The sequence below is a fragment of the Alexandromys fortis genome, unplaced genomic scaffold (genome assembly GCF_014885135.2).
Source record: "Alexandromys fortis isolate MF-2015 unplaced genomic scaffold, M_Fortis_MF-2015_v1.1 scaffold_85, whole genome shotgun sequence".
NCBI lineage: Eukaryota > Metazoa > Chordata > Mammalia > Rodentia > Cricetidae > Alexandromys > Alexandromys fortis.
In genome coordinates, this window is record NW_026067975.1 from 2,980,420 (window position 1) to 3,005,631 (window position 25,212).

Genomic DNA, 25,212 nt, shown 5'->3' on the forward strand with positions numbered 1-25,212 from the left:
GGAGGCAGAGGCAGGTGGTCTCTGAATTCAAGACCAGCCTGGTTTACAGCGTGAGCTCCGGGACAGCCAGGGCTACACAGAGAAACAAATAAAAGAATAAAGGAAGGAAGGAAGGAAGGAAGGAAGGAAGGAAGGAAGGAAGGAAGGAAGGACTCCCTCTTACTGCTTTCCAGAGCAGAAGATGAGGAACCAATAATTAAAACACTGTGGGGCTGAGGGGTGGGGATCGATTTCATGACTTCCTGCATGCTAGGCAATCATTCTGACAACCGAGATGTATCCCCAGCTTTAAAAGAAACCAAATGGTTGTAGGATTGGTTTTGTTTTGTTGTTTTGTTTTGTTTTCCTACTTCTGTGAAGGAGATCGTTGCAATTTTTTAATGCATTGGATTGAATTGGTAGCTCTGCTTGGTAAGATAGCCATTTTCACAAAATTAATTCTCCCCACCATCAGGTACCGTCTTCAGTTTCTATGCTCAGTGTTCTAACTTCTCACTGCAGAGACGAGTTCTCGGTCACAATGTGGGAGAAACGGTAAGAGAGGTGGCTGAGCTGGAGGAAGTAGGTTACTGACGGTTCATGCCTCCTTGCCCTCCTCTTTCCTTCTCCTCTCCCTCTCTCTCCTTCCTGCCCGTCGTTCAGCAAGCAACCAGCTTCACTTGGTGCTCCTGCCATGCTCCTGCCTCGCTACAGGCCCAGAAGCAGCAGCCAAGTGACCACTGGCTGGTACCTCCGAAACTGTGAGCCGAAATGAGTCTTCCCTTCTTGGAGTTGATGTTATAAAGTCTTCGTCACAGAGAAGAAAGCCAACCCACGTGCTGTGCAGGTGCTATGCCCTGTATGATATAATAACCTGTCTATTTATCTGCCAGTCAGCTGAGTCCAGAACAGTGCTTCCTGTCCACTCACTATGGATAAAGGTTGGCTAACGGGATGACACTATGGAGGCGGGAGAGATAACATTGACTGCTCTTGCAGAGGACCCCGGTTCAATTTCCAGCACCCACATGGTGGCTTGCAACTAGCTGTAACTTGGGTTCCAGGAAATCCAACATCTTCTGGTCTCCTTGGGCTCTGTACACTACTGTACAAAGTGCACAGTAGTGTACAGACATACATGCAAGCAAAACACCCGTATATATAAAATAGAAGTAAATAAAAATACTGTCACAATAAAACCACTGGTTAAGAGCCGACTTGAAACCTGTTACTTAGGAACCGGTTGAAACTGTTTGCTATGGATCTGTGTAACAAATTACCTGAAATGTACTCACAGTCTGCCACCCTGCCACCTACCGGAAAAATCCAGTAACTCATTATGGGCCACACACAGCGTAGCATATCTTGCTAGTTTTACCACCTGTGGCCTTAGTTTTAAATAATCACCACTCCATTTATAGGTTAGAAATATCAGTAGTGGGGGCTGGAGAAATGGCTTGGTGGCTAGGAGAGTTTATAGGCTCTTGAAGAGGGCATGGTTTTGTTCCCAGCACCCACATCAGACAGCTCACAACCATCTATAACTCTAGTTCCAGGGGATCCAAAGCCCTTTTGGGGCCTCTGCAGACACCTGCACACATGTGGTGCACACACTCTCACCAGGCACACATATGTACGCATACATTTTTTTTTAATTCTCTAAATAAAAAGGATATATCAGTGATGGGGCTACAGTTTTGTGGTAGAGCCCTGGTCAAGCATGTTTAAGGCCAGGAGTTCCATCTCCAGCACACACAAAAGGTTTATCAATGGCTAATTTGATAGTTCCTTCAATGGCTCTAAAGTAAGGGTTTTTGTTTGTTTGTTTGTTTGTTTTAGTTTCCAGTTTATGTATGCTAGGGTTTATGTGGTGCTAAGGACTGAACCCAGGGCCTCACTCATGCTGAGTATACACACTGACCTACATTTCCAGCCAGACTTGTGGTCCCTGGCTTCAGTTCAGAAAGTACCTTTGAGGCCTGAAAAAAAATCAAAGCAGGTCATAAAACCAAGAAGTGACATGAACTTAAACCCTCCAGGTGTGAACTCAGTTCCTTGAGGGTGGGGCAAGGAACAAGAGGAAGTTGTGTTATTTACTTAGCACCCCCTGTGAAAGTGAGCCGATTTTTTAAAAAATTATTAACCAAGTATTTGTCAAGCACTATGACTGTCTTTGTCAGGTCATGTACTGGGCTCTAAGGAGAGGATGAAGGCTAAGTGTGGGTTCTCTGCTCCCCACGACAACATGGTCAGGGACAACAGTGTCACTTCTGGCCTCCAAGGGCAATGGATGGGTCTTAGCCACGTACATTGTCCATCAATGCTAGACCTGCGTTCAATTCTAACCTTCACCGAGCTGAGACATTTTCAGATGAACACAGTACCATGCTCACATGAGAAAGAGATGGTTCTAATGTATGACAGTCCTTCTGCTAATGACTTCAAAGAGAGATTTTTTAAAAAATGAATTCTATTTTTATATGTGTGACTGTTTTGTTTGCATGTATGTCTGTGTACCATGTACATGCCTAGTGCCATCAGAAACCTGAAGAGGGCATCAGATCCCTAGAACTGGAGTTACAGGTGGTTGTGAGCTGCCATGTGGGTACTGGGAATTGAACCTAGGTCCTTAAGAAAAGCTCTTAACCAGAGCCAGCACTCTAGCCTTAAAGCATTTGTTGTTTATCTCTACGAGTTCACAATTGAGAACAATAAGATGTCAAGAATGCCCTGAAGTGGGTATTCACACAGCCCATGACCTTGGCTGGATAGAGGTGGTGCTTCTCATAACCTCTTAAGAGGAGAGACAGAGGGGATTGCTCTCTCTAGAGTGGTGAAGACCAGGTCAGGTGGGCGTGAAGCAGTGTGCGATTGGTCCCCAGCTTTCCAAGGACTCTGTAACTGGATCTACCACGTCCTGTATTTGTGAGTGTATCTCCCCCTTTAATATCTTAATGAATCCTTGATACCCTTTAAACAGACTTGCGTGGATTTCTCGTAATAATGCCACACGTGTTTCCTGTCTTCCCCAGATAGTTTTGATGAAGAAATACACCAAATAAGAACCCAAAAGTAATGGAGCCATTCCTTCTCACAAAATCCAGCATTCCACAAATGCTCAGCTGATGAACACATCACACTTCCAGTCTACAAGGCTGGCTGCTTCCATCTGGGCTATGGCCATGAACAAAGTCCTGGCAACATTTAGCACATGAAAGTGTTTTTCATGTTTTGCAGCAAGTTTCCTAACTGACCTCCCCTTTTAGACTCCACAGTCTGTTCTCCAAACAGCATCCGGGTGATGCTTAGAAAACACAAGCTGTGAGCTGAGAATCCACCTTATTTGGGACAGAGTGCACAAATCCTTTGGGTCTAATGCCCAGCATTGCATACCCATCCACTTAAACTGTTGCTTTGAAATACGAGTCTCCGCATATGCCTATATTAGATTATCTATGTTAAATATATTTTTATTTACAGCTGAATAATATTCTATTGTATGTATCTGGCACATTTTCACTATCCATTCATCAGTTGAGGGACATCTAGGTTATTTCCTTTGCTGTATAGAAGCTTTTTAATTTCACGAGGTCCCACTTTCCTATGGGCTGTGCTACCAGAGTCCCGCTCAGAAATTCTCTTCTATGCCTTTAAGTTAAAACCTCCCTGTTTCCCCCTCTAGCAGATGTGGGTACCAGGTCAGGTCTTACGTTGAAGTTGGAGTTGAGTTGTGTGCAGGGTGACAGATAAAGATCTAGTTTCATCCTCTACGTGGCACTATCCAGTTTGACCAGCACCACTTCTTGCCGATGCTGTCATTTCTCCAATGTGGTTTTTGCTCTTGTTCTTATTTTTTTTTTTTTTTTGCCTCTTTGTTGAGAATCAGGAGGCTACAAGAGTGTGGACTTCTACGTAGGTCCTCAGTTCTATTCCTTGATCAGAGTGTCTGCTGTTTTGCCAGTACCATGCTGTTTTAATTACTTGAAATCAGGGATGGTGATACCTCCAGCAGAATTTAGAAGTGTCCTTCCTGTTCTACTTTATAGAATAAGTTGAGGAATGAATATTGGTCTTGTGGTGGTCTGGTATTATTCTGAGCAGAATCCACCTGGCCCTGGGCTTCTTTTAATTGGGAGATTTTTATAATTACCGAGTTCATCTCAGTTGCTGTGAGTCTGTTTAGATCATTTACGTCACCTTGCTGTAACTTTCGTAGGTTAGGTGCACCTAGAGACCGACCCAGTTCTTTCAGATCCATTTTGTTGGAAATTCCCATGAGGTGTCCCTTGGCTTACAGAATTTTTCATTTCCAGCGTAATTTCAGGTTAGGTCTCTCTTCAGCAATTCTATCTCATCGTTGAATTCTATTTTCGTATCTTAGATGGACATCCTCATCTAATTTCTCTCTCTGTTTTCATTCTCCTAAAGTATACTCATGTCTTCTTTGAGTTGCTTGAACTTACGGAAGTCATTCTTTTGAATTCCTTAAGAGTTCTTACAGGTCATTTTCATTGGGTAACATCATTATGGTATTTGTAACTTGTGGAGGAGACGGATTGTCTTGGTTTTTCATGCTGTTTCTATGCTGAGACTTACATAGGTAGGGTAGTTTCTGGTTGAGCCCCCCCCCCAGACACACAGACACACACACACACACACACACACACACACACACACACACGGCTCCCCCGCCCCGTGGTTCCCCCACTCTCCCCCATACCTCCCCCCGCCACACCTTTCTTCCCCCTGTGGTTGTTGTTTAAGTTGTTTTTCTACTTTCAGCTGAGGCCTTCCCAAGTGAGCAGAGGATTAAACTGTAGAAGGGTTTCGGTTTCCATGTCCTCTGTGGGGCTGGGGTAGGACATTCCAGAGAGGAAAAGACACTGCAAGGGCTGTGTTCTCAAAGGCTTTCCAGTGTAGCAGGGGACACCGATTAGCAAACAGACAGGGAGAACAGAGCGTGATCCATCAGCGCTGTGACAAAAGTTCTCTCTGGATGCTCTGGGAAGGGAGCCATGAGTCCCAGGCACGGCCTTCTGGTTCACAGATGGACTGGGGGCTTGGTGTGCACCACTTTGAGGGAACAGAGACTCAGAGAGGGATTACCCCACAGACTAAAGTATCTGCACCTGGAGCACTGCAATTTTCACAAGTTCTTTGAGGAACATGAGCCGGAAAAGTAGCTGTGAGTCCTACATCTTGACTCAAAGACAACAGGAAGTGGTCTGAGACTCTGGGTGGTATCTTGAGCATATATGAGACCTCAAAGCCTCTCTCCACAGTGGCACACTTCTTCCAACAAGACCACACCTACTCCAACATGAGTCACTCACTTTGGGGGTCATTTTCTTTTAAGCTACCACAGATGGCCTCAGGCCTCTTGCTTGATTCTCTTCTGTGGTTTCTGTGAGCAAGCAGGAAACACATAGTCTTCTGAGGGCCTGGACCTCCAAGGTGACTTTTTCACTAATAGTCTAACAAGTCACCTTTGAAGACAAATTCTGAGGGCTGCCTGAAAGTCTCCCCATAGACATATTCACAGAATGATGGTCCTAAGAAGGGATTTTATGCCACCTGGGGTGTGTGTGTACATTTGTATGTATGTGTGCATGTATGCATGTGAGTGCACACATTCATGGAACTTGGGCCAACATTCAAGTGCCTTCCTCAATCTTTCTTTACCTTTTCTGAGACAGGCTCACTCACTAAACTTGGACTTCACTATTTGGCTACCTTGGTTGGCAGGTGAGCTCTGAGAGTCCTCCTGTCTCCATCTATCCTGTAAGGGTGTTCTACATAGGTGCCACTATACACAGGATTATGGTTTTTAACTTGAGTGATGAATATCCGGTCCTCATGCTTGCAGCTCAAACACTTTACTAAACAAATCATCTCCTCAGACTCCAAAGACACTAGATTGCTTTTTGAGATAGGATCTTCTTATGTAGCCCAGGTTGACCCCAAATTCATTATAAGCCTAGGTTATCCTCAATTTCACTATCCTACTGTCCAAGCCTCCTAAATGCTGAGACTTTACGAATATTTCACCACCTCCTGGGCTCTAGAATGTACATTTTTAAAAACCAAGGCAGAACTGGGGAGGTAGTCAGTGACTCTTGGTTGATGCCCAATATAGAAAACAAAGAAAAGGAAAGGGTGGAGGAGGGAGGAAGGGATGGGGAGGGAAGGGAGAAAAGAAGGGAAAGGATGGGATAAAGGAGGGGAGGGAAGGAAAGGAGAGGGGAGAATAAAGGAGGGGAGGAAAAGGGAGGAGAGGGGAGAAAGGAAGAAAAGACAAAGGACTTGGGCAAAAGCCAGGACTTCTTTCTCCCTAGGCCACTCCCACAAATCACATTTGCGTAATTCTCTGTTTCTCTAGACCCCTCAAAACTCTGTTGGGGGACACTGAAGGCACGACAATCAGAAAGAAGCTCATCTTTGGAGACTTCAAGTGCAGGGCTGGTAATGGACCATAGCAGTCTGGCTCCAAACACTACACCTTAAACATGAGGTCATGGTGTGTCTTCATTGGGAATCCCTTTAGCTAGTTTGTGTAGCTAGGGGCCTGTCTGGTAATTTGGAATTCCAAAGGAGGATAAAGCCTCCATCTCTAAAGACAGAACAATCCTTGCAATGTTTTTAAGGTAGTCCTGTGAGCAGAACCCAGGACCTCACACAAGGTATAGACACATGCCCTTCCATTGAGCTCAACCCTATCTCAGTTTCACTGACAGGCCTTTCTCTGATTCTAAACACTCCAGTTTCAAAGTCATGAGGAACCCTCAGTTGGTTTCGGGATGGGAGTTGGCTGGGAAGGGAGGGCTGGAGGTACTTCTGTGGATGAAATCTTATGAAAGATCGTATTTTAAATGAAGAAAGGACACAGTGAGACATTTCCAATGGGAATTCGCCATGCCCTAAGGGATTACCATCCAGATTGGAACCAGTTGGCTTGCAGGCAAGTTCTACACAAACACCACATTTTCATTCCTCATTACAGCCTTGGAGAAGTGGTTTAAAAAAGATCAACAACACCTCTCGCCCCATGCCAAGGGGCCTCCCATCTAATGCCTACTCCAGTCCTCACATCAAGAGGGTGCCAGCTCCAGAAACTTCTCCGTATGCCCAGCAAATGTGTAAACAGGGATTAAAGCCCACGTCCATATGACTCTCCAGTGTTTATTCTTCTAGGCTCCAAGAAATGTCACACACACAGCCCAATATTTTGATCCCCGTTCACCATGCCTATCCCTGCTCCTATTCAGGGATGTGACCTCTCACCGGGTGGGCACATCATGAACTGTTTTAGTGAATTAATGAATTATGGTTCCTTCAGAAGAGGTCAGTTGTAGCCCAGAGATTTCGGCAAGTCTGTGTCTAGCAGCCAAACTCAGCATCCATCTCTGGGGGCACCTAACAGTAAAACTGCCGCAGGCTTCTGCGTGCTTTGCTTTTCAGCCTGGTCTGTTCAAAGCCTGTCCTTGACGAACTCATCTCTTTATCCCTGAACATTTGGGGACACACTATTTGGTTATGTGCAGTGTCCAATAGTGAGCTCCTGGGGAGGGAGCCTGGGGCGTGGTGGTGAGAGAGGGGTGACATTTTGTGGCAGGACTTCGCTTTAGGACACTGATTCCGACTACACTGTTCTAGCTCTCCGGCTTACTCAGGATGTCTACATAGGTTGTCGAAGACTTGCCACTCATGAGCTAGTGAATAAACACTTGTTTTTCCCCAAATTCCTAGAGTAAGAAATTTGGAGATACCCAAAGGCATAATTGCACTGTTGAGGTAGAGATGTGAGGGTAGTGAATGCTTTTGTAGGCTGCTCCTCAGGCTCTACCTGTGTTCATAAACAACATCCCTCTGCATGAAGGACACAGCACAGCAACCATCTGCAGGAGCACGCACAACTCCAAGGATGCAGCAACCATCTGCAAGATCACACCCAACTCTAAGGATGCTGCAACCATCAACAAAAGAACGCACAACTCTAAGGATGCAGCAACCATCCACAAAAGCACGCATAACTCTAAGGATGCAGCAACCAACTGCAAAAGCACGCCCAACACTAAAGATGCAGCAACCATCCACAAAAGCACACACAACTCTAAGGATGTGAAAAGTGAAAGCCTCTGACACTGCATTTGTCTTCAGCAAAGGAAACCAATCAAGGAGTCCACTTTTTCACTTCACAAGGAATTTGCAAAGTCATCATGAAACAACTCAACTTTACCACTAGATTCACACCATAAATTGAACTGTGGCATAAGCAAGGGATGTGAGAGTACATCTGTCAGTCCTTCTAATGATATATTAAAAAGAAAATCCTCCCTGGGTGTTTACCTTTATTGAATGCCTTTTCCATTGACAATGTTGTTATCAAAGAATTTCTGTCAAAAAAGAAAAACATGAAGACTTCATTTTCATGTTTCCCCCCCTCTATTAATTAAGCCTTTTAAAGGCATTGGATTGAAAACAGCATTAAAAACACAGGCAGAATAAAGAAGTATATGTATAAAACATTGGGTTTCCAGTCAATAAAAACATACTTAACTTGCATCTGAAAGAGCAAAGGAAAACAAAATTAAAAGAGGCAACAGATGCCCTCAAAAGCAAGCAGAAAACTAAACAAATTTAGGAAAAGTGGACCAGGGCCCCATTGGGAAAGTGTTACCCACTGGCTTATTTACTTAGGATTTGTATCTGTCCTTCCCCAAAGGCCTGGAGGCAACAGGAAAGCTTTGTAATTCTAGTGTCTTAGTAACTGAATCCTCGCTGGAGGAATTTTTCCACTGTAAGGCTCATAAAGCTTCCGAATTAGACATTATCAGTTTAAAACGCAAGACAAACAATGGTTGCACACTCTCTGCCCAGCCATATGACGCCCAAGCTCGAAGATGCAAATCTGGTCTAGTGATCTCACTCAGCTGTGCTTTCCTCGGGCGTAAGTCATACCAACTTTAGCACTGGATAAAATTATTACTCAGGTGGCTAAATGGCTGTGCCTATCAGAAAAATGTATACATTCATTTAAAAATACTTAAGATTAGAACTTGAGTCTCCATATAATGTTAAATCCTATGTGCAGCCAAAAGTCAGGAAACACGTGGTTAAGCCCCAAATCCCATTCCTCTCTCTTCCTTGCTGAGGCTATTTGAGACAAATAACAGCTACAATGATTGGAGAGCCCCTTCTTTACCCTTTGGTATAATTAACTGACTTAAATGCTGAGTTCCTGCCCAAATTAATTCTGTGTTTTCTCAAATTATATACCTACCACTGGTCTTCCTAGAACATCACTATATATCCAAACATCCACAACTCCATGTCTGTCCCTGCTGATTTTCTTCTCCTTAACCATATAAAAATTGTTGAGAAGAAACAAGGCCCAACCCCCTTTTAATTTATAAATTCTCTAAGCAAAATGTGAACGCCATTTCAATGTAACCAGGCTTCTGGCAGACAGACTCAGTATGATGACTTTAACAGACATAAGTTATAAGATTACCCTCAAGGCAATGGTACAGAAATACCTCTCCAGGGTTCATTATTATTCAGATTTGAAAATAACCAAGGCACATGTAAAGCTGACCTGTAAATCCCAAACCTTACAACCTCTCCAAAATTTTCAATACATAAAGCTCCTTAAGAGTGAGCTGCGAAACGACTTCTAAAAATTCCTCTCACGGATTCTCGTTATCTCCTCCTTACCAGCTCCGAACTCTCTGGGGATGGAAAGCCTGCCTCCTCCTCTCTTTACCCAGGGGGCCGGCACAATGGAACACCTATACAAGGACACTCAGTGAATTGAGGTAAATGTTTATACAAGAGGTAAGTAAGTACATGCACAGCTAATTATAGTTCTGAGCCAGGAAATTGCGAATCTTTTCATGGTGTTTATAGACACAATGTTATTAGGCAAGGTACAAGTTTTGTTTAGATTGGTTTTCTTGATACAGGAGCTCACTGTAAAGATGAAGATGACCCCAATTCATGGCTCTTTACCTCTGGGATTACAGGTGTAAGCAGTCACACCCAGTTCAAATCTAACAGAGGTTTTGCAGATAACCATTTCTCTGTCTGTGAAGTGGGTACATTAATGCTCACCTCACCCACTCAGAGTTCAGTGCAAATGAGATAAAGCGGCTCAGTACATGTGAAGGCTGAAGGCATGCGTTATCATCTTAGTAGCACGAATTACACGGTAAGTCTAGGAAATGTTAGCTGGCCAGAATAAAGCTGGTAGCTTATAAAACGGCAGTACGAGCCCTGGTCAGGCAGCCAAGGGTCTTTCTGCAGAAGAAGTATAAGTAAATTACTCAAACACTTGCTGATTTTTTTTCTCCAAGTCAGATTCATGCTGAAATTAATATTTAAAACTTTAAGTAACCGGCTGACTTCAAACATCTTTAATAAATGAGGCAATTACAAAGAGTAAAGACTTTGTGATTTTAATTATAATGCGTGACAGCTGAGCTCCACGTGTAAACCTCTCTAATTTCAAACTGATATGCCAATTGTGTCCGGCTTAACACCTAAGAATAAAATGACTTTCGCCCATCTCTGCAGACCCAGCGCACATTTGGATACTGGCCTGGATTCTAAGGTCAGGAACTAATTTTAAACAATTCCTATACATGTTCAAGATTTCCCAGAAGGCTCTGGGCTTCAAGTTTCCTGTAATTTATAGTTTCTTCTGTAAGCAAAGCTTCGGCTGTTGACGTTCCTACAGAAGAAGAGTGTGATTGTTTCAAGTTGTTTCTTTAACCCTGCCGAGGGGATTATAGAGGGGACAGGCAATGGGTGAAAACACCAGGGAACAACTCAGCGATTCTCCGAGTTTGTGCTGGGTTTATCCAGAAATTGTTCACAGGATGACGATTCAGATGCCAGGGTCGCGGAGGAGCTAGAACTGCTGAGGTCTGGAGGGCTTTCTCTCACTAGCCCACACCTCACGGTCCTCTTCAGGTGCTCACACCACTTCTGACATCAACTGGGCTCGCCTGGGGTGGGGGTGGGGGATGCTGTAATGGCTTCTGGTCAGTGAGATCACTACACTGGCTAAGTCCTTGCTGACCGGGTTCATTGCTGCCTCCCCACTTTCTCTGAGGATCTCAGATACCTCCCATCATTCTCCGCACATCATTGCGAAGGAGCGTTGTAACCCAGTGTGGTGGGAGTGTGCCAAGACCTGGAGTTTCATCTCTTGCTGCTGGGCTTGGCATGTGGTTTTCATGCTCCAGTCACTCGGGGTAACGTCAGTCTCACTGCAATCTTTTATTTCAAACCTGCCTAACCAGATTGATCTCCATTTTTCCAAGGACAGTAGTTGTTGAACTGTACTCAACCCTTGCCCCTTACAACAGGCGCAAGGCTCTGGCATCTGATGCAGATGTTCATGTGGTTAGCTGCCTGTAGCCTTAGCATCTACAGGAAGTCAAGAAACACTCTCACCATGGATTACAAAATATCCAACTATTTCATAACCCTCAAATCATCTGATTTAATGTCTAGCCATGCATTTTTTAAGAACACACTCAGCCAGATGAATTACTAAAACCCAGCCAGCTAGGGCCACCACTGTACGTTGATGGTCAGAATGATAAGGCTGTCAACAGGATTAAGTCATCAACTATGGAGGACTAATATCACTTCCCCACTGACGGAGCAGAAGTATGGCTAGGCAGTCTGGGGCACTTCCATTCTCCCTATGTCTGTCCACAAGCAAAACTAATCCCTAAAATTCTCTAGAACTGCCCAAAGGGGCATTTTATAATGATGGAAATATTCACAAACATACAGTCCCACAAGCGGGAGAGGGAGGAGAGAGAGAGCGCTATTGAGCACTTAAAAGTGGCTACTATGATTAAGGCAATGAAACTCATTTAATTTATACAATCCATGTGGACCACGTGGACAACAGTGCTGTCATCCAAGAAGTTGCCCTAGAATTTAAAGTACTAGGATGGAGGCTGGGAATCTAGCTCAGTTGTGCAGCAAGGGCTTTGCTTGTTGAGGACCCTAGGTTTGATCTCCACCTCTGAGGGAAGTGAGTTCTATCAGGCCTGTGCTGGTTAGTCTTGGTCAAGGTGACACAAACTAGAGCCAACTAGGAGGAGGGAATCTCAGCTGAGGAGTTGCTTCCATCTGATAGGCCTATGGCACACCCATGGGGCATTTTCTTATTACTAATTGATACAGGAGGGATCTATAGCTATATCTACACCTAGATATAGATATCAGTATTGATAAGGCTAAGTCAACAGGATTAAGTCATCAACTATGGAGGACTAATATCATTTCCCCATTGACAGAGCAGTCAATATTCATATCTAGATCTAGATATAGATAGTGCTTTACCCAGGTGAGTGGGATTGGGCTATATAACAAAAATAGCTGGACAAGGTGGAGGAAGCAAGCCTGTAAGCAGCACCCCTCTCCATGATTCTGCTTAAGATCCTGCATCCAGATTTCTGCTTGAGTTCCTCAGTGATGGGCTGTAAAGTCTAAGATGAAATAAACCCTTTTCTCCTCAAATTGGTTTTGGTCAGAGCTTTATCATGGCAACAAAAAAACAAATGAAAACCAGGAAAAAGATAAACGTCCCATATGCAAGCTACACTTCCATGCCAGGAAGGCCAAGACAAGGAGCTAAAACATTTGGTTGGGACAACTCTTAAAACATGTATCAGACGTCCTTATTTTCCCACTGATGAAGCAGTTTCATGGAAACCATCTGGGGGTGCGATCCGCCTTGCTGTGCACATCTTCAGGTGGAAAGGTTGGGGTGGGAGGGGATCGTAAAGTCTGTTGTTAGTGGAGGATGATGGTAGCCGGGGAGGCAGAGAGAGGATGAGTCCTGGGGCTTGCCAGCCAGCCTAGACACCGGGTGGGAGAAGGGTTCCGTGAGAGACACTGTCTCACAAAGTAAGGTGGAGAAGCGTTGAAGAAAACACTAGATGTCAACCTCTGGCTTCAACTTGTACACGTGTACATATATACCCACATACACATATATAATCTATAATAAAACATATATAATAATATAATATAATATAATATAATATAATATAATATAATATAATATGTGATATTGAGTTCCAGTGGAACTCCACTCTTGCTTTACTGACTGCAGGAGCAGAAAACTGGAGGGGATCAATTGAGGTGACATTTGATCTTGATTGTCAACCTGATGGAACTTCGAGTAACAGAGAAGACACACCTCAGGGCATGTCTATGAGGTTTTAGGTGTTTGGGTTTCTTATCGGGAGAGGGTTGTCATTTGTTTGTCTTTCAGAGAGGAGTGACTGAGGTGGTACCATCTCCCTGGCACCCCAAATATAAAGAGGCAGGAGGAAACAGCTGTAGGCACGACCCTGCCTTCTCTTCTTGAGGAGCCAGTGTGTCTGTCCCCGCTGCCGCCATCCTATACTGACATCACACCCTGGCTTCCTCTGCTTTCCAGCTGCCTCCAGGCTCCCAATGCCAGACTGAGACTGCGGAGGCACCCGGTTGTGTTGACTGAATGGTTACTGAGTTGATTGTTTTCTTGCTTGTCCATTGTGCTGACAAGAACAGGTGGACTCCCCAAACCATATGTACAAACCAGCCTAATAGATCCGCTTTTAGCACTGGCACACACACACACACACACACACACACACACACACACACTATTGGTTCCAATTCTCTAGAGAACCTTGTTTAATACAGCTGGCTTTGAGAAAGTCTTTCTAGAAGGCTTTGGGTAAGGCCCCAGCAGAAGTCACCCCTGTCTAGGACAGAAGTCACAAAGGAAAGGGGACAAGCTGGCACATGCGCCTCTCAGTTGGTGCCACCTAACCCTGGCTGGATGTCCATCTGCCTGTGAAACACTGAAGGCAGAAGATGCCCTGTTTCTTCATCCTTGTTAGAACCCTAGTCACCTCATCCTCTCCTGAACCCTTAACAGTATCCTAGCCCCCTGCACCCATCATCCCCCCCCCCCCCGACTCACTGCTCAGGGTTTCAGGTTGGCTTCAAACTCAGGATCCTCTTGCCTCAGTTTCCCCTCTTCTCTCCAGACTATGGTCTTTGTTCCTCTGTCCCAGCCACACTGCCCTCCTCCACTGTTCTTAAGGTCATTAAACCTCTTCTCCACCCCACCCCTGAACACTCCACACCCATTCCACCGCCCCACCCCTAGGCCCTTCTTTTTCTCTCTTTTTTTGGCAATTGCACCTCCTCCGAGGCAAAGCCCTCCCTGATCCAGAAACATCTTCCCTGGACACACACTTCTCTCATGAAAGTCTGATGCCGTCCCCAACTACACAACCAACCACTGAGTCACAATGAAAACACAACGACAATATAAAGCTAAATCATCTTACATTTGCTTCCCAGTCTTATTTCACATTTATTAACAATATCAGGATTTCAAAGCTGCTTCTGGAACATCACCTACCCTAGTTGCTATAACAACATAATGAAGTCTGTACCCATCCACTGAGATTTTACAGGTGGGCAATAATGTACCCAAAAAAAAATCAAATTTTATATTATGGAGGGGTCTTCCTCCCAAATCGGTCTGCCAAACATCACTGCGCAACAGGTGAAGGAGGACTTATCAAATCAATGTCTCTATATAATTCTATTAGGCCTCAGCTTTCCCATCTATAAAATAGGCAAAACAACAATCAGAATTCTTCTGTGGATTCTGTGAGACACTTGTTAATTACTTGGTTCATTTAAGTACTTCAAACATGATCCGGGGCTTAGTGTGTACAACCTTCCGCAACATAAAATACACACACACACACACAACAAATCACAATCGGTGGGTGTTATGTCCTGACTACATGGGCTTTTTTGAATACCAAATAACTTCCCAAGAGCAACAGCAAAATGAAGGTAGCAACAAAAGTTACAGCAGCAGTGCCTGGGAATACAGCTCAGCCAACTGACTCTAAATCCGGACGTTTGCTTACATTAGTTGTGTCTATATCTGCTTTCTCGCCTTGACTCGGGCTAATACAGCCAGCGCTGACCCCCATGGCATTTTATTAAAGCCCTCATTAGCACCCTCAGTTCTTAGGTTGCCTTAGTGGTGGTTCCTAAGAAGGGACAATGAACGGCAGCAGGGTGGTAACTGTTGTTCTTCTCTTGAGTATAAAGAAGTCAAAACTTTGATCTTTTATTTCCCAGGAGGGATTTATGCAGGCATGAACAGCATCTAGCTGTCAACGGTCCTTACAACAGACCTTACTGGAAACAGCCTTAATCGTGAATTCATAAAGCTCAACTCACTCAGAAACATCTGCTTGAAGGGTTCCTTCCTTCTGCCATATCTTGAGCGCCGTCTAATCGCTATTGCAGGACACCACCGGCTTTCTTAATAAAAAACCTCGCAAATGAAGTCAACGCAACATTTCATGTTCTCAGGCGTCTCCCACTAAACCCAATCCTGACACGGGGCGCAGGGGTGGGGGGAGGCATCACAGTACACTCTTTGCAGTACCCACGTCCAGAAGAACACCTTTAAAAGGAATGCTTACTGTGATTTTCCAAGTACATTTGCTATTTGGAGGGTACATTCCAGGAAAACCTTCACTGCCAATAAATCCAGACTCTCCGGTGAGAACGCCGCCACATGTGAAAACAGGTCTGGGGAAATAAAGGAGAGGACACTTAAACTGAAACACGGTCTAGCAAGCGAATGTGGATTTCTAAAAGGTGTAAGGGCTGATATGAACGAGTTAATATTGTTTAGCAAAATCTTGCACCCGATAAAAAATCTGAAAGCTTGCCAGCTCTTAAAATATTGAAATCATAGCCCGAGAACTCATCCAAATTCACCATTAACTTAGATAGAGATATTCCACTCACAGAGAGTATTGTATAAAAATTGAATGGTTTAACTGGAGAGAGTGGGAGAGGTCACCGGTGAGGGACACTCTGGGGGAGAGTCGCATGGTTTAAAAGTCGTGGTAAGTATAAAGTTTGTAAGTTCCTAGATTTGGAGACAGGCCTTGCTTTCTCCCCTTTTCGGAAAGTTGAGTTTCTCCGTGCGCCCCTCCCCGCGCCCAGGAAAAGGGGAAGGCAGAGGCGGCTGGAGGTGACGCGGGAGTTAGCCATCCTCTGCCCAGGATGTTAGTGAGGACTTAAAAGAGCGACTCCCTGGGTTCGCCTTAGATTGGCCATGGCTGGGAAGTAAAGAGCAGGGAAGAGGAGGGAGCACATTCGAGCGCGAGTGTGCCCTGCACCCGCACACAGCGGGGAGGCGAGGCAAGGGAGAGGGAGCCGCGCCACGTGGTGGCCCGGGGGGCGCAGCGCCAGCCTTCGGGGGGAGCAGGGCAGCCCCTCGGTGGCGAGGTGCGGGGTCAGGGGTGCGGGAAGGGCCGGGCGGGTGTTACCTCTCTGGGGTTTGCGGCCGGGCCAGCTGCGCGGCAGCCAGCAGCAGGCAGAGTGGGATGCAGGCGCTCGCGCCCCCCATGGCCGGCAGCTCACTGCGGCATCCCTCTCGGCGCCCGCAGCCAGGTACCAAGTGCGCCGCGGCCGGCGGGAGGGCCGCTTTTGAAGGCGTTCGGGGCCGACTCCACTCCTAATTTCCCCGGGGGACGCGCCCTGGCAGCCACGGGCGGCGGCTGAATGTCCCGTTTGTTCTCCGGCGGGAGGGGCCGCGGCCTGTCCCCCGGGGCGGCCGCGGGGGAAGGGAGCCCAGCCAGCGGTACCGAGGGCCAGCCGTGGTTCTCCGGGGTGGGGGTGGGGGGTTGCCCCCAGCTCGCTTTTAAATAAAACGCAGCGGGCCTGCTGGGGAGCCCCCCCCCCCCGTCCTTTGTCTTCTTGGAACTGCAGCCCCAAGGGACAAGTAAAGAGATCCTTCCATAGTGGACCTCCAGCTCTCATGCTTGCTTTAAATACACACGCGCTAGAGCCTGTGTTCACGCGACTGTAACAATGACTAGAGAGATAGTTTTGTGGGTAGATTTCCACGTGCGTTTCCAAGTAAGAGATTTGTGAGTGAATTGTCATTGAATGTCAGATCCTCTCATCTCACCACCCACGTTAGCTTCTGAAAATGGTGTTTCTCTGCGGGCATGTCTGTTATTTGAAGAGTTACCCCAACGGCTGGAAAAGGAAACTTTATTGACGAGTTAAAATATTTACACACTTTGGACGAGGGCAGTTCTAGCCTTGTGCCACCGAGGCTTTACTTAATGACAGAAAAATGTCTTACCTTTACTGTGGCACGTCACCAGAGAGCCATAAAAGACCAAGAGCAGCAGAATTGACTAGACACCCATGGAAGATACACCTTAACTGTGAGGCTTCGTCAGTGTTGCTCCTTTTAAATTACTTTTTTCTTTGTAAGGAAAAAAAAAGGCAATTATTTTTATGATTCCAGTTCTGAGGCTGAAGGAACAGCTCAGAGGTTAAGAGTGCTTGCCATTCTTTCAGAGGACTCGAGTTCGGCTCCCAGAATCCATGTTAGGCAGCTCAGTTAGACACTTCAGTTTTCTGGGATTTAATACGCTCTTCTGGTTTCTATGGGAGCGAGCACACCACACACACACACACATACACACACACACACATTTTTAAAAGACTTAATTGCTAATAATGAGTTTGTAATGCTAAGAACTTAACACTCTGGCAAGCAAAGACTGCAGGCTGAAAGTTGGAAGCCCTCTTCAGAGTTTAGATTGCATCAGTATTTTAAATAATTTTAAAATATCTATTTTACATGTTTGGGTGTTTTGCCTGCATGTATGTCTGAGCACCATGTGTGTGCAGTATTCACGGAGACTAGAAAAGGACATCAAATCCCCTGGAACTGGCCAGTTGTGAGCTACCATGTGGGTGCTAGGGATTGAACCCTGGTCCTCTGGAAGGGTTGCTGGGACTCTTAATCGCTGAACCATCTCTCCAGCCCCTTCCTGCCTTATCACTGCTCTTTGTTTGTTTGCTTGTTTTGTTTTTGTTTTAAAGCAAGGAGGAAAAAAAAAACTTTACAACTTTAAAAAAAAAGGAATTACAACTTTAAAAAAATTCCCTAAATGTACCACACCCTGTATGACATTTTTTTGTAAAAGGAATTACAGAATTTGGCAGCTTACATTATATTCTGAAACTTACACCCTCAACTTAGTAAAAACTTCTTTAAAAGAGCCAAGAGGAAATTAATTTGTTTATTTGATACACAGTCCCAGAATAAGCTATCAGAAAGTCAAGATGGTTTATTAAAAAGTCACAGTTTGGGGATCTAAAGTGGAACTTCATTTTCTAGTAATGGTTTGGAGTTTTCATGCCTGAAACTATTCTATTTGTAGGATTTTAAAAAATAAAATAAGATAAATAAGTGTTAACCATGCATAAATTGAAAACTGCTTGAGCACAAATATACAGAATTATTTTCTTTTCTTAATTTATCGGATAATGGCTGTGTTTGTATTCTCACTAAGAAGTAAAAGGTTCTAACATGGATCATTCTGTTGTTGACACTCACAAAAAAGATCTTACCATGTGATTTTAAAAGTTTATTAAGAACCATGTTTGCTCTTAAAAACACATATTTGACCTGGAACTACAGTTCTAACCAAAATTATAAACCTTAAATGTCCTGAGATGTTTAATGTGTTAAATTAGAGACAGACTCAAGGGACCTCTGAAGGTGTGTGTACACTTCACATGTGTGAGGTCAGTTTCTGGTGTTTTAGGATGCAATTAGGGCAAGAAGGGACAGAAGCAGAGGGAGCTGTTGAGAGATCGGCTGAAGGATGGCAGAGTGAGGGGCCAGGGGTTCTCTTCACACAAGTATGTGATACCCTTTCTGATGTTGCCTGGTAGCACAAAGAATCTAAGTCACGGGAACATGTACAAAACCACCAGTGAACTGACCTCTTGTAAAGTTAGCATGCATTGTGCGGAATATTAGCATCTAGTGTTTGCTGCTTCATCTCTGGTTGATTCATCAACCTTGCAAACATCTAAAATGCACCATAAATTCCAACCCAATCACTTAGAGGTCAGCATCAGCCCTATAAAAGATGGGCTGTTAGCTGGGAGTGTAACCAAATAGACCTTTCCTCCTGGAAACTGATTTGATCATGGGGTTTATCATAGCAACAGGAACCTGGTATCTTACTTAGTGTTCTTTCACTGTGAAGAGATACCATGACCACAGCAACTCTTATAAAGGAAAACATTTAGTTTGGGTGGCTTACAGTTTCAGAGATTCAGCCCATTATCATCATAGTGGGACACAGCGGTGTGCAGGCAGACATGGTGCTGGAGAGGTAGCTGAGAGTTCTACGTCTTGTGCAGGCAACAGGAAGTGAGCTGAGATACTGGGTGTGGCTTTTGCACATAGGAGACCTCAAAGCCCATCCCCACAGTGACATGCTTCCTCCAACAAGGCCTTACCTACTCCAGCAAAGTCACTCCTCCTAATAGTGCCACTCCCTTTGGTGGTCATTTTCTTTCAAACCACCACACTGGCTTCCTCTGGTTATCTTGAAAGGTGCCTCAAAACCAGACCAGTGAGGGCTTTGGATTAGGCAGAGGAGGAGGCCATGAGAGTTTCTGGACTCTCCCTTCTCACTGTTCCGAGCTTAACCTGGAGGAGCTCAGGTGGGCTCTGTGCTCCTACTGTACTTCGTTGGTCTTCTGACTTCTAAGCGCCATAACACGAGGAAGAAAGCAGGACTGGGAAGCTATCCGTGTGGACATTCTCTTTGTACAGCCTAAGCTAATGATAATACAGCATTCTTGATGTTTCCATAATATTTTTAATTTGCTAGAGCTATAAAAGTGAGGATTCCTTATGTTCTTTCTGGGAAAGTATAATAGTGTAGAACTTTGAAACTAATGCTACAGTGCTCAAAATATCTTTCTTGGATTCGGCTTTTTCTCTCCCCATTTAGCTCTCGTTGTTGTCATTGTTACTATTATTCTGATGCTGGGGACTGAACGTAAAACCTGATGCCCGCTAGTCAAGTGTTCTACATTGAGCAGCACAATCGGACCCTGAATTCATCTTAAGAAATAACAATATCAACATGTAAGATCTCTGTTACCCATGACACTAGATACTCTATGTTCTTTCAACTTTACAATTAAAAGTTCACTTAAAAAATGTGGTTACCAGCCAGGGTCATTTTCTTTATTTCTTCTTCAATTCTAATTCTCTTGTCCTAATTGACTATAATTTCTTAGCTCTAATTTTCTGTACCAATTCTAACATTCTTATTTCTTCTACATTCTTATTCCTCTAAATTTATATCTTCTACATTCTTATTCCCCAACTATTACAAAGTCCCAAGCATATATACATTCATTCATTAGCAACTTGTCAGCAATCAAAAAGCTTACAAGGTCCTATCTCAGGAACACAGGCATTCGTTGAAGATATAGAACAAAAATTATCAGCCAACCACAGCTGCAGCTGTGAGGTGGTTCCAGCCATCTCTTAAAGGGGCTGCCACAGGTTACAAAGGGAGAAAACTAAACCATTGAGAGTGCTAAAGAAAATGCGAAGAGTACATTATTATTTTATATTTCTTAAGTGCGATTAATAATATATAGACATGGTTAGAAAATTAACAGCCTTCTTTTATTGTCTGAATCTCAGGTTCTAAACAAAAACAGCTTACTGAATCTAAAATCTTTGCTCAAAAACTGGAAGAAAGTGTTAATTGCTTTTTTTGAGTCAGAGTAGGGAGGTGGTGATTAAGGAAACTTGGGCAATATCAGTGCTATTGATTTCTTGAAGGACTGTGATAGAACAAAGACAGACACCTCAATATCACCCTAGTTCACCATATATCCTCTGAAGGGCTTAGATCCTACAGGGTCAAACACCTGCACCTTCATAAGTAAAATCTGTGGAGGTTCCGTCTGTGATCTGTTCAGAAGGACCCATGTCTGGCCAAGTTGCTCTGTCAGTGAGGCTAATGATAGAGAACAGGTTTCTGAGTTTCCAACCGCAATGTGGAGAACGTAGTCATCTTCCTGACCACCCACAGATATATGTGCCCATAAGAGTGAGATGTAACCATGAGATTACATATACACACTACACGTAAATGCACAGCAGAGGGGCGATGCCATTGCTCTTATGGCACAAGTGAAATTACAGATAGAAGCAGCAATTTTCAGAGGCAGTGGCTCTGCTGGCCTTGCTGGGCAGGGCCCCTCCACCTGAGAACAATTTCTCTGGTGGGCTGACATCTGAATTATCAAATGCTGTAAGCTGCACTTGCGTCATGGTCAACGATAGCTTGTGACAAATGCTCCCGACAGTAAACTTTCCTTTACCCTCCCAATACTCCTCCCCAAAAATCCAGTGTTACAGAGGGACTGAATGGGTAATGGCTTCTTAGTCACAAAGATGGCCAAGCCAGTAGTGCACAATACCACTTACAGAAGCAAGGAAAAAGACTTAATGCTAATTACCCTAGAATCATGGCTAGAATTTCACCTGGCAAGTGGCCCTCTGAGAGATCCACTGGCATCACTGCCTCTAAAACTGACCACTAAGTGCAGTCACTTGAAGTTACTGCTGTCACCACTGCAGCAAGCCTGTTGGATGCTTTTCTGCTCTGGGAAATTCCTGCTACCCTCTACAGAATGAAAGCTCAGCACAGGATCCAAGGACTCATCTAAGTGCTTAGATGGGTACCATCTATGTCACCTGCCTGCCTCTCAGCTCCATGGGAGGTAGAAACTTATCATGTGGGAAACGAAGGGCATGTGCTGCCATTGAAATTCTACCCCTTTCAAAAGCCAATGGAAAGGCAAGAGACCAATTATCATCCATGCTAAAGATGGATTAGGTTAATCCATGCTAGGATTAACGCCTGCATAGCTCAATGAACCCATTGCCTTTATGGAGAAAAAGTCCCTGAAGAGGTGTTTTCTTGGGTATTTTCAACATAATGTGTTTGAAATAGAAGCAGCTACAACCACCTGCACAGGTGAGGCTGGGTCAGTCAAAGGCAGCCAGGGGAAGCTGGACTCAAAGGAGCGAGCTGCAGCTGGCTGATTTCCAATGGAGGTCCTCCATGATGGATCGCTGCTGTCGACATCATCGCTATCAGCATCATGGCAGTAATGATCTCTGCCTTCTGCTGAGCATCATGTACTGTATAACAGGAACCGTGAGTGTCCTACACGGCAACATTGCACTTGCTTTGCTTTTCCTTTTTTTTTTTTTTAAATGTTTATTCATTTATTTTCCTTTTCTCCCCTTTGTTGAAAACAATTTTTCTCATACAATATATCCTGGTTATAGTTTCCTGTCCCTCTACTCCTCCCAGTTCTTCCCCCATCTTCCCTCCCCTCTGGATCCACTTCCTTTCTCTCTCTCATTAGAAAAGAACAGGCTTCTAAGAAATAACAACTGAACATATCAAAATCCAAGACAATAAGATTAACTTGCTTCTATTTCCAAGTCTGTGGGGTAGGAGTGTCTGCTGTCATTTTACAGGCAGAGATTCTGAGGTCCAAAGCACTAAGCCGTTAATTTGCATAAATGAAAAGCTGGGATTGGAACCCGGACTGACTGAAAAATCAAGCTTTTAATCAGTACTGTAAGCTCTATCATGACCTCTATCAGGATGCAAAATGATCACGGCACACGGAGGCGGTGGGTGTAAATGGACTTGCAGATGCTGTTTGCCTCCCAGAATCTCTTCTGCAAGAAGCCACCCCTCCTTGTGCTTTGTGGTTCTGGGAACACTAAGCCCATTCACTATTCCTCGGGCACCCAGGTAGGGAATGTGACCAAGGGCTGAATGAGAGCGCTCACTCAAGGTTTTAATTATCTATTTTTGTCTCCTCTTTAATGCCCTGGAAGTAGCGTGTAAGCAAACATTTCCAAGACCAAACCTGAGGTCAGTGTTGCAGAACAACAGACCACATAAGCCTTCCTTATGGAGCTAGAGTTCCAAGAATTACAAAGACTCCTGAAAACTCAATAGTTCTACCATGTAGTACTGAGAAGTCATGAATGGAAGATATAAGGATAATCAAAACACTACTCAAATTATGCTAGCTGGTTATGGTTGCTCATACCTGTACTCAATCCCAGCATTCAGGAGGCAGAGGCAGTTGCATCACAGTTGTCCAAGGCAAGCTTGGACTCCATCAAACCAAAGCCTAGAGATATAGCTCAGTGATATAATGGTTGGATTGCAAAGCCCTGGGTTTGCAAATAATAACAACAACACCAATAATAAAAGAAACTATTTATATAGACCATGAGTGGCAATAAGAAGTGTGAAGTATAGAAAACAATTAGGACCACCAAATCATACCAAAATACCTCTGAATTGTCTCATTGTATTGACTTGTAGAGGCAGATTTTTGGCTGTAAGAGGGATTAGCATCAGCTGCCTGTAACACAAATCTTATTGTACAGGTATACTTGCCACATGGGAATAGATAGCCTTGTCCTGTAAATGCACAGTCAGTGAGTAAATTTTGTAGCTGACTAGCCTGTCTCACTGGGCTCAATATTACTCATAACCTTGACTCATAGCAAGCTAGCATTTGTCTGCAAGAAAGGCAATGCCATAGGTCCACCCAAGGTAAGGATAAGGACAGCAAAGATGAGCCACCAAGCTGGCTGGTGAGAAGAAGCCATGAGTCTAGAACAAGACATACTCAGAGTAGCAGGAGCCATTATCTCGGATTCCCTCTCTCTCCCTCTCTCTCTCAGACGTTCCTCGTCACTCACTGGTTCTAGCAGGTCGGGGCAGACCATACCAAGGAATGAAATCAAATTGGCTTTTCAGCTTTGTAGGGGAGGGAGTAATGTCTTAAGTATCAATATCCTTCAGTGTAAAGGAAACAACCTCTGTCTTAGGGTTTCTATTGCTGTGAAGAGACACCATGACCACAGCAACTCTTATATATAAAGGAGATGATTTAATTGAGGTGATAGCTAATAGTTTCAGAGGTCTAGTTCGTTATCCTCATGGCAGGGAGCATGACTGGGAGTATGGCTTCGTGCTGGTAGACATGGTGCTGGAGCTGAGAGTTCTACATCTTGATTGGCAGGCAACAGGAAGTGGTCTGTTTCACTGGGTGTGACTTGAACATATATGCGACCTTAAAGCCTGCCTCCACAGTGACACACTTCCTCTAAAAGACCACACCTACTCCAACAACCACCACACCTTCTAATAGTGCCACTCCCTTCAGGGGCCATTTTCTTTCAAACCAGCACATCTGCTCATTATGTAAAATCTGGAAATTAAAAAGAAAGGAAGGGAGAAAGAAAGAAAGAAAGAAAGAGAAAGAGGGAGAGAGAGAGAGAGGGGGGACACTAGTGCCACACTGGCCCATTTACTCCGTCCTCCCTAACCTGCTATTTGGAGAACCTCTTTGTCATCAAGGGCACAGTAGACAATTAGAGAATCTGGCCAATTCACATGGGAAAACATTGCATTCATTGCTTACTGAACAGCTAGAGTGAAAGAGCCATTGGAGCCTGGATTGTTATTACATTGAAATATTGTTTTAGTGCTCTCCTTTATGAAAAAATAGGATCACATGAAAGGTATTATCCATATAAATGTTTTATGGAGATAAAGGGACTGGAGGTGAGAGACTGAGTAACTAAGGGCTGCTTTCGAATTTAGAACTTGAGAGAAAAGCCCTACAGAGTTTACAAACACGTGTACTTACATATATTCACCTATAAAACTACGCTTATGAATAGAGTCACAAATCCACAATATCCACAAAACCGGCTTAAAGCCTAAGTCAACTCCTTTGCTCTGAGAATTCTGAAAATATTTTACAGTCTTGTGAAAGCTGGTGAAATAATCCCAACAAAATCTTCATTTTTCCTGCGAAAGGAGAACTCTGAATACACATTTTTGCTAAGATAATTGCAGAAGAAGATACATGAGAGGAGAGCATCATTCTCAACACGGTAACACATTACGTCATGTCAACACACTCGAACATTAGCATAAGCTTATCATGGGCATTAAATTGTTATTTGTTTTTAACCCCAGTGCTAGCCTTGCCTGTTTGACTGAACTTAATCAGAACATACTTCGTGCTTGACTCTTTTTTTTTTTTTTTATTTTCCTCTCAGGGATATTAGGATTGATGCTTCTGAGCTGGGGAATGTTGGCCAGACACTAGCAACAGCACTCTCCTGACCTCCTGCTCTCGGCTAACCGCACCAATGGGAAGTGTCCTCAGCAGACACACCGCCTCTGTGCCTGGAGCTGGCGT

At 44.3% G+C, this 25,212-nt stretch overlaps 1 protein-coding gene across 1 annotated transcript in view; it reads right to left on the minus strand.

Moving 5' to 3' along the window:
* Pcolce2 (procollagen C-endopeptidase enhancer 2) overlaps positions 1 to 16,713 on the minus strand; it is a 48,797-nt gene extending 32,084 nt beyond the window's left edge. The window contains exons 1-2 of the mRNA XM_050157353.1: positions 16,374 to 16,713; positions 15,516 to 15,624 (exon numbers count right to left, since the gene is read on the minus strand). Of these exons, the coding sequence (XP_050013310.1) occupies positions 15,516 to 15,624; positions 16,374 to 16,453 (189 nt within the window). The 5' untranslated portion in view covers positions 16,454 to 16,713. The remainder of the gene's footprint in view (positions 1 to 15,515; positions 15,625 to 16,373) is intronic.
* Positions 16,714 to 25,212: the final 8,499 nt, after the last annotated feature.